The sequence below is a fragment of the Triticum aestivum genome, chromosome 6D, assembly GCF_018294505.1.
Source record: "Triticum aestivum cultivar Chinese Spring chromosome 6D, IWGSC CS RefSeq v2.1, whole genome shotgun sequence".
Classification (NCBI taxonomy): domain Eukaryota; kingdom Viridiplantae; phylum Streptophyta; class Magnoliopsida; order Poales; family Poaceae; genus Triticum; species Triticum aestivum.
This window is the reverse complement of record NC_057811.1, coordinates 491891404-491900194: the sequence shown is the minus strand read 5'-3', so window position 1 is coordinate 491900194 and position 8791 is coordinate 491891404. Positions and strand designations below refer to the sequence as shown.

Sequence of the window (8791 nt, the reverse complement as noted above, 5' to 3'; positions counted from 1 at the left end):
GAGCTATTTGAAGCCTTCACCAAGTGTCATGATCAAGATCATCGTTCTGACTTGAGCCAAGCATAAACGTCAAATCAAGCTCAATTGGAATGCTTTAGTCAAAGGTATTAGTTCCTTTGGCTTTAGTTGTGAGGATCGATGACCATCGACAAGGATATATGCTCAAGAATGAGTTTCCGGAAGCTATCTAGTATAGTTCTTTTATGATTCTTGAGTTATAGGGATCCCGCACTATTAAGAGGGGATCAAAGGGGTTAGTGATAGATTTGCTCAAGTCAACATCTTCTATTTCTACTTCCTCACATCAAATTCCAACATAGGCATATTTCACTCCTATCCAATACAAATACAAAATGCCTATACATCTACCAAAGAAAATCCAAAGCCAAATAGGTTACCCAAATACATGATAAAACCTTTCCATACTTTGCACCCTCCATTTTGGTTTATCTTGGGTGGTTCTCTATGTGAGGACGTGAAGCTTTTCCATAGCTTCAAAACGAGCCCAAGATCATCAAAATCGGAGTCCGGATGTGAAAGTTATGCATGTTTTACTTTTGGGGCCGCTGCAGTTTTTGTGTTGGCCGGATGTCCGGGCTTTTCCCCGCATGTACGACCACTGCTATCCAGAGGGCGTCTGGTTTGTGTGAATCGCAGGATGTCCGGCCCCTGGCCCGGATGTCCGGCCGTAGATATCCAGAGAGCATGTTGAAATGTTGGTTTTGTCTCCCGGATGTCCGGCACTTGTCCGGATGTCTAGGCCTTTGCCAAATGTCCGGGCCCTGTACATTGGCTTTGTTTTTCTGTGTACGTGTGCACATTTCTCAGCCGCCGGATGTCCGGCCCGACACATCCACTTGCACTCCAACGACCATATTTGCACTACCACTATATGTAGCCTTCTTCCACCCCGGGAGAAGGTTGAGCAAACACATTAATATGAACCCTAGAATACAAAAAGGCTCCCTCTCACTTCTCCTACACCAAATCTTAGATCCCGAAGAGATTCGTGAGAGTTCTTGAGAGATTTTCCAATCAAGTGATAGATCCACTCCCTCTCCCTCCTGTGACCAAAGGAATTCGTGATTTGAGCAAGTCTTGAGCATTCCCCCCCTTGTTCTTGTTACTCTTGGAGGTTGGAGACTCCTAGGCGGTAGGGGTGCTCCGGTGAGGAATCAACTTGTGATTTGTCCCCCGGAAAATTTGTGAAGGTTTGGAGGCCGCCTCAAGGTCTACCACTAGTGGTTGAGAATCGCCTTCGTGGTGATATCTCAAGGAGAATAGGATGACTTCGTAGCGTTGGTGTGCCTTCGTGGTAATATCCACCTCTCTAGCGGTGACTAGCTTCCCTTCAAGGAAGTGAACATCGGGATACATCCTCGTCTTCGTGACTTTGGTTATCCCTAACCATAACTCCTTACTTGTGGTTTACTTTGGTCACTTGACCGGGCATTCACTATATCTTGTTGTCCTCATTATATTGTTCAGCCATTCCCTTGAAGAGATTATTTAGGCCTACACTTTATATTCGCAATTCATACTTTCTACTATTGTTCTATCTTATGCTTAGTGTGAATTGCTAGCTTGTAACATTCATTTCCACATCTTATGACATAACTTGTGCAAGCTTGTAGTGCTTACTTGAGTTTGCTTGTGTCATTCAATTCCATATATTGTGATACAATTTGTGTAAGCTTGTATTGCTTACTTGTGGTTGTGTGTATTATTCATTTCCATATCTCGTGATATACATTGAGTAAGTTTGGGTGACTTACTTGTGCTTACTCATATCCTCATTGTTCTCATCTTGTTTATCTTAAGTTGTTGGTGTACTTAGTGAGCCTAGTATATTTAAGATTTGTGCTTGAAAAGTATCCGCTTAGTTTATTTCCGTATTAGGATATAGCCAAATCCGTAAAAGATTTTAAAACGCCTATTCACCATCCTTGTCGAAGGGCAACAATTGCTCAAATCGAATACTCTAGTTGAAGTGCATTTCTCTTCTTCCTAAACCTAGTTTCAATCAAATTTGTTAAAACTACTCCCTCCGTCCTAAAATTCTTGTCTTAGATTGTCTAAAAAGTACCATAGTTAAAAAGTGGGGCCCACATTTATTTTTAGGAGCATCATTTCTCTTGGAGTCGCTCAAGCTGAGTAGGCGGGGGGAAGGAGGTAAGCCAACCCAAGCTCAATGGCGGCGAATCAGCATCCGAGCCGCTCGGAACCCTAGCCTCGCCGCCTCGCCGGCTCGCCATGGCATGCCCTCCTTGCCCGCCGTCGCCGCTCGCCAGGGTGCGGCTCGACGACGTGGCGCCCCACGACGGCGCGGCCGCCCCGGGCTACGCGCGCGCCGTCGGCGCCCTCGCCGCCTCGCTCGCCCGCCGCGGCGCCGCCGTGGTCGAGCTCCCCGCCGCCGACGCGGCCGTCGTCCGCTGCGCCCTCGAGTCCGCCCGCGCCTTCTTCCGCGGCCGCCACGCCGCCTACCTCTACCGCGCCGGGAGGTATGCTTAATCACAGCCCTATCTGCAGCCTACTTCGTCTTCGATTTGAGTGGATTCAGTAGTTTAGATTCCGGTCTGGCTCAGCGCCGGAGTGTGAGCGAAGCAGAAGGGTGAAAGTCTGGAAGAGCTGGCTGACCATACACAACATTCCTGAACATTCGGAATGTTGCTCTGTTTCCTCTGTTTTCAGGGCCGGAGTGTGACTGAAATAGAATGGTGATGGTTACATCTCTTTGATTACTCTAGCATTAGACTCTTAATGAACTGACAGATGTTGCTGTATACATTATTTCTTGGGCCAATCAACACAAAATGTACAAGAATTGCCAAATACACAAAATGTACAAGAATTGCCTCGTACACAAAATGTATAAGAATTGCCTCATGTGTATGCCAGTATCAGCGTGCTAGATTGTTAGGCAAAGGGGGCTGTCAGAATTCTCTTCTGTCAAATTGGGCAACGTTTTGTGGCTAGTTTCTGATATGTTTCGGTTATTGTACTCTATGTCAGGAATTTAGAAGATGGAGAGTTGTCCCCTGCTTGCATGGCGGATGCTTTCAGATGTTTGGGCAAAGCAGCCCGTGCCGCCCTCTGTGCAATAGCACGGCACCTGCGCCTACGTACCGAGTACACTTCTTGCCCTTTATCCCCTGGTTGAATTTCTCTTACAATTGATTTATAAGCTCTTCACATCCCCAGAATTCTACTGGCTAATAATAATGCCCTGTTATCCAGCGTATTCAACCAATTACTTGATGATACTCCACTGCCGGTTAACGAGGTCTCCTCATCAGAGTTGCTGGTGGCATATACTCATGAGCAGCTCCAAAGTGGTCAGACACTCATGGGATGTCCCAGCAGGTCCTCAATGCCTCAAGTTGATAGGGGATTTGTGACGCTAGTTGCTTCCGATTATCCAGGAATTGAGGTAACAAAATTCTGCTCCTTACACCTATCTAAAATTTGAATGCAGCAATAAGAGTATTTGAGTCATGGCTACTTTACTTTCACTGGCGGAGCTATTGCAAGGCTGAATGGGCCGTGGCCCGCCCAGCCCATGGGATTTGTACACTATACATATATTGTCTGGGCCTTGGAACACTAGTCTGTAGGCTGCTTTCTTCTCTTTGGCCCGCCCATCTTTTGATGACATGCTCCGCCACTGTTTACTTTTGGTTAAATACGCTACCGTTTTCCTATTGTTTACTTCTTGTTTTCTCCTTTTGTACTGTGTCCAACTGATTCCAGTCTTATTCGGTACAGTTCATCTGCCCAAGTCATAATTGTTTAGTGTTTGTTTCTTTGGTATAGGTTTGTGACCCAAATGGCCATTGGTACCTAGCTGATGGGGTTTCAGGCCCAAATAATCTATTGCTTCTGACTGGAAGGGCCCTAAGTCACGTTACTGCTGGTCTTTGCCCAATTTCCCAGTACAGGGTCACTAATGAAAATAGGTCAGAATTACGAAATACTGGAACGTCTCACCATCTCATTTCATATACTTTTTTTTTTGGCTTATATTCCTTGTGCTCCTGTACACATGAATTGGCCATCTAACCACAATTTCCATCTTGTAGGGCATCACTCACCTTTAGGTTGGTCCCTCATGCCAACGCTATATTGGATTGCTCTCCAATTTTAGCTGCTGGGCATTGCATACGACAGGTGTACCAACCCATACCTGCAAGCCAATTTATGGATGATTCTTATGCTGAAGAGCACGCTGTTTCCAGTCACTTGGAAGAACCTTCTGTAAGCATAAGTTCGAAGCAACATAGTTACTGTAGCATGCATGTTCTACATAGTCGATCATCCAGTGATACATGAGAGCTCCCACTGCTCTCAAATCTCTCAGTAGGAAAGTACTACACTGACAAGAATTAAGTGTTATGTGCATTTCATTTATTGCTCTGAATTTAGAAAACTTCCCATATTTAACCAATTTTCAACTGCAGGAATCTCAGGGCAACTTTGTTAGTGACCCATCACTCAGAAGTGTCCTGTCAGACCCTCTGTCGTAAGTTTTTCCTTGTTGGATGTAGCTGTTCATCACAAACTTGTTCACAACATATACATAGACTGCCTTATTCTGCATGGTCCTTCTACATCTGCTATTTTTTATGAGTTCATCGTAAATTTAATGGGAGCAAGGGAGGGACAAATTTGCTTAATATGAATGTTCATAGCGTTCTGTTTCTCCAAACCAATATTACAGATGATCTCATTATTCAGCATCGCAGTTGCTGATTTACTTGATTAATGCAGTAATGGACTTGTCTGTTTTCAGTGGGGCTTTTCTTGAAGATGCTATGGTTCTCCAATGTGGGCACTCATTTGGTGGCGTCATGCTGAAGAAAGTCATTGAAATGGTATGCTTTAAAAATATCATTCAGCCTTTCTGATAGTTATCAATGTTCTGTTGGCTACCTACAACTGAAGTTAACTGTTATATTCTTAGTACTTATGCTGGCACTAATTTTTCTAACTTAAATTGTGGTATTCATCCAGTTTTAGTATTTAGTAGACATCAAAGGAGCCATAGTAACAGATAATCCAACTGGAACTTACTGAGAAGAATAGTGCCTTTTCGATGAACCTTCTCACAGCAAAGGCATACTTTAGGATACAAGCCTGAAATAGTATCTTTTCTGTGTGCTGCAACTCCAGTCTTTTGGGATGTCATCAACCAACAAATTGTTTCTATTTATCACTGTAATCAGGCTAGATGCACCATTTGCAATGGGGAAGTTGACCCATCCTCCTTGTTTCCTAATCTCGGTATGTCTCTGTCGTACATTTATCTTCCTTAAGACTAGCACTAAAAATGTTTCACCTGCTCACTTACGATCGGCAGTATTCCGTTATGAACAGCTTTGAGAGCAGTAGCCACAGTGGTGAAGATGGAGGATGACAGGAGACTGTTTCATAACGCCGCTCTTCGGAAGCGCAGGAAAGATGTGACCGAGCATACGGATGTGCCGAAGCGGACTGGGAGTAGCAAAGTGTGTGTATAATCCTTTGAATATACACCCAGTCTTTTACGTCCTAGCATACTGTTTGGATAGTTACCGTGTTGTTTTCTCAGGCCAACAGTGAGTTTGCCCTGGATGCTGAAAGCCCGGTGGCATTCAAGGGAGTGCAGTACCCATTTGTAGTGGGCGAGAGGGTCCTGATCATGGTACGACATGCAACACATTGACTTGGTGAGAGTAGAATGAAGTAGCAAGAGCAGCAAGCATGTCCTGATTATCATATGCTTTCAGGGAAACAAAAGGACGCCTGAGAAATTCGTCGGGAAGGAGGCGGTCATCACTTTGCAGTGTCTGAATGGCTGGTAAGTGCATTGGTTCACTCTCTTTTAATAGAGCAGGATGAACTGTGGCTTCGCACTCGTCTCACTGCAGCTCCTGTAGAAGTAGAACCTGTTGCATATAGGATTATAACAATCTTTGGATTGAGCAGGTATCTTGTGAAGGCGCTCGACAGCGGAGAGAGCACGCGGCTGCAGTACCGGTCGCTGAAGAAAGTGCCGGAGCTGCAACTGCAGACGCAAGCGAGGCTGCAGCCCCTGGCATTTCTCGGAGGCAGACAATAAGAGATGCCGATGACGGATCATGCGTGGACCATAACCACCGCCCAAGGTGTTGGTCAGGTAGGACGAGGAAGATATATACGGTGGTAGTGCTGCTGTGTGCGAGCAGGGGCGGCGCTAGGGGTATTCTTGGGTCTTCATGTGAATACCCATGATTTTTACAAAACAGTGTTGATTTTGGCAAAAGAGTGACAATTTTCGAAAAACAGCAATGGTTTAGGCAAAATGAATACACATGAATACCCGGTTGCAAATTCCTGGAGCCGCCACTGTGTGCGAGTTGTGTATCAATGGATCTTAATTTCGTTTCCTTGTGTGTATAGGTAGAGCGCTCCCCTCCCTTGTTCGAAGGCGAGACCAAAGTAAAAGTCGAGAGTATGAAAGTCTTGTGCCTGCCTTAGGGTATCCGCTATCAGGCCATGCGATGCGACGGCTGTAGTAAGTGACCTATGTTTGTGCGTCAAATCTGTTCATGTTTTAGTTTGTGGAGGAAGAATGTGTTTGTGTGTGTTCTTCAAGGGTGGCTCCAGATTGTACAAGACCTTTTTGTGACCTGTCGTGTGTACAGTTTGTTCTTCGATCCATGTGAGACATCTTATGCCTATTTGGGTTTGGAAAGTAAGCCGAAAAGTTGGGCATTGTGCTTGATGTGATTCACCAAAAGGATGAGCAGTTATTTGCTTTGATATGTATCATTTACTAGCCCAGGTTCATATATATAGCACGGTCGTAACTAATATTGTAATGGGTTATCTGAATTGTTGTATTTATTTCCACTGCCAAATGTATCTAATGACTTTATCGTCTAGTTTTGAATGTTGTAGATAAAGATAGGGTAGTTTTAAATGTCATAGCTAGATAAAAAAAAAATTATTTTTTGGAACTTTAAACAAGTCTACAATTTAATAGCTGAAAGATTGGGTAGTTTTAATGTTTTTGCTAAAGATTTCTTGTTTTAAAGGCGGCAGAAAAACATTAGCTAGTGGTAGATGTCGTATTTGATGTTTCATTAAGCGGTAAGAAATTTCCAGGCATATATAGGGATCCAAACTTTAGTTTTTTTTTGAAAAGGGTGCAGTTGGAACACATATATTTTCCACCAATATTCCACCAATAAAGATTTTGGGTTAGAAGAAAACTCAGAAAAGGGAAGGCACAATTAAATAGTAGTGGGAAATATTTTTGTGGGCATACAATTAGTAGTGGGAAATATTCAGATTTTATTTTTGTCACAAAATACGATGAATCTACTATTTCCTGAATCACTCAACCGCCACTTTATCTTTGCTGCATTTGGTGTACCCTAAGCCTGAGTGCCTAGCTTTGTCTCTGTAACCTAACCTGAAGCTCCCCCGTAAAAAAAAGAAAGAAAGAAAGAAAGAAAAAGCCTAACCTGAAGCTAAGTGTATGTGAGCGGTTACACTATGGTGATTCTACTGTCTGCCGATATGTTCCTTTTTTCTCTCGACTCCCGCCACTATGGTAATATTTTCAAAAACATGAATCTTGTTATTATTATTATTATTATGGAAAATCATCACTAGTCATTTTTAGGCAGGCGTCAATCCTATTGGGCCTAGCCCAAGTTATTCCTATCATTATCTTTACCACGGAATCCTATTCGGGATTTCCTATGAAAACACCGGTTAGAGGGTACCCCTTGAAAATGTCAATCCCACCTTCTCTGGTGGTGGTTAGTGGCACACCAAATGTGTGACACTTGTCACAACTCAGGAGTTTTGCACTATTTTTGTAGATTAATTTTTTCAAAATATTTTATCTCTCAAACCGTGCGTCCAATTCATGAACCATTTCCACCGTTGGGTTCTTGAGTGGAGATATTCAAAACTAGATCCCATGTTAATATGCTTAGAGATTTTTTTTTTAAAAACCCCTGAAAAAAGCGGAAATAAAAAAGATTAAAACGAAAAAAAACCAACGAAACCAGAAACAAAAAATGGAAACAAAAAAAATACCTAGAAATAGGAAGAACAATTGTTCTTTTCACTTTTCTGGGGAAGCACACCTGTACTTTTTATTCTTTGGGAAGCTTCATCATGAAGCACACCTGTGCTTTTCAGTTTTTACTTTATCCTATTCTGGCCGGGCTTTTCTGGGCGGAAGTACACCCAAGTGAGCCAACGGAAAAATACTAGGGTGGTCCATGGACCACCATCCTGACCACCTTTGGTTACACCAATGTACTAGCATCTCTAGCAGACCCCGCATCCCGTCGACCCGCAAAACGCATTTGCAGTTTGTGGAAAACGTGTTTTAGGGGTCGGTTCTAGCTGCGGCAGAATAGATCCCTCAAAATTAAACTGTAAAATGGAATATTCACTTATTAGCTGTGGCTTCATACTCATCTCACCGCAGTTCCTTTATAAGTAGAACCTGTTGCATATTATTGGATTATAGAAATCTTTGGATCGAGCAGGTATCTTGTGAAGGCGCTCGACAGCGGAGAGAGTACGCGGCTGCAGTACCGGTCGCTGAAGAAAGTGCCGGAGCTGCAACTGCAGACCGCAAGCGAGGCTGCAGCCCCTGGCATTTCTCGGAGGCAGACAATAAGAGATGGCTATGACGGATCATGTGCGGACCATAACCACCGCCCAAGGTGTCGGTCAGGTAGGACGAGGAAGATATGGTGGTAGTGCTGCTGCGTGCAAGTTGTGTATCAATGGATATTGATATAGT

The 8791-nt window shown here is 43.7% G+C and overlaps 1 protein-coding gene across 3 annotated transcripts; it reads left to right on the top strand.

Moving 5' to 3' along the window:
• Nucleotides 1-2149: 2149 nt before the first annotated feature.
• On the top strand, nt 2150-8791 carry LOC123146346 (uncharacterized). Of its 3 annotated transcripts, XR_006472704.1 has the most exons (13): nt 2152-2501; nt 3013-3129; nt 3238-3430; nt 3814-3956; nt 4080-4254; nt 4458-4519; nt 4790-4871; nt 5223-5280; nt 5374-5504; nt 5588-5680; nt 5766-5836; nt 5965-6154; nt 6418-6670. XR_006472704.1 is itself a non-coding variant. In XM_044565996.1 (12 exons), the coding sequence occupies exons 1-12, from the start codon at nt 2254-2256 to the stop codon at nt 8746-8748; spliced, it is 1590 nt and encodes a 529-aa protein (XP_044421931.1). In that variant the 5' UTR covers nt 2150-2253; the 3' UTR covers nt 8749-8791. The 3 variants fall into 3 exon arrangements, 2 of the variants coding, with proteins under 2 accessions (XP_044421931.1, XP_044421930.1); XM_044565996.1 differs by lacking the exons at nt 5965-6154; nt 6418-6670 and adding an exon at nt 8532-8791 and having other exon boundaries at nt 2150-2501; XM_044565995.1 differs by lacking the exon at nt 6418-6670 and having other exon boundaries at nt 5965-6368.

What these genes read in the sequence shown, in the direction of transcription:
- LOC123146346 (XM_044565996.1), top strand. Translation starts at nt 2,254, where the DNA reads ATGGCATGCCCTCCTTGCCCGCCGTCGCCGCTCGCCAGGGTGCGGCTC. An exon ending in CACCTGCGCCTACGTACCGA is followed by an intron (nt 3,130 to 3,237) that starts GTACACTTCTTG and finishes CCTGTTATCCAG; the next exon opens with CGTATTCAACCAATTACTTG. An exon ending in GTCACTTGGAAGAACCTTCT is followed by an intron (nt 4,255 to 4,457) that starts GTAAGCATAAGT and finishes TTTCAACTGCAG; the next exon opens with GAATCTCAGGGCAACTTTGT.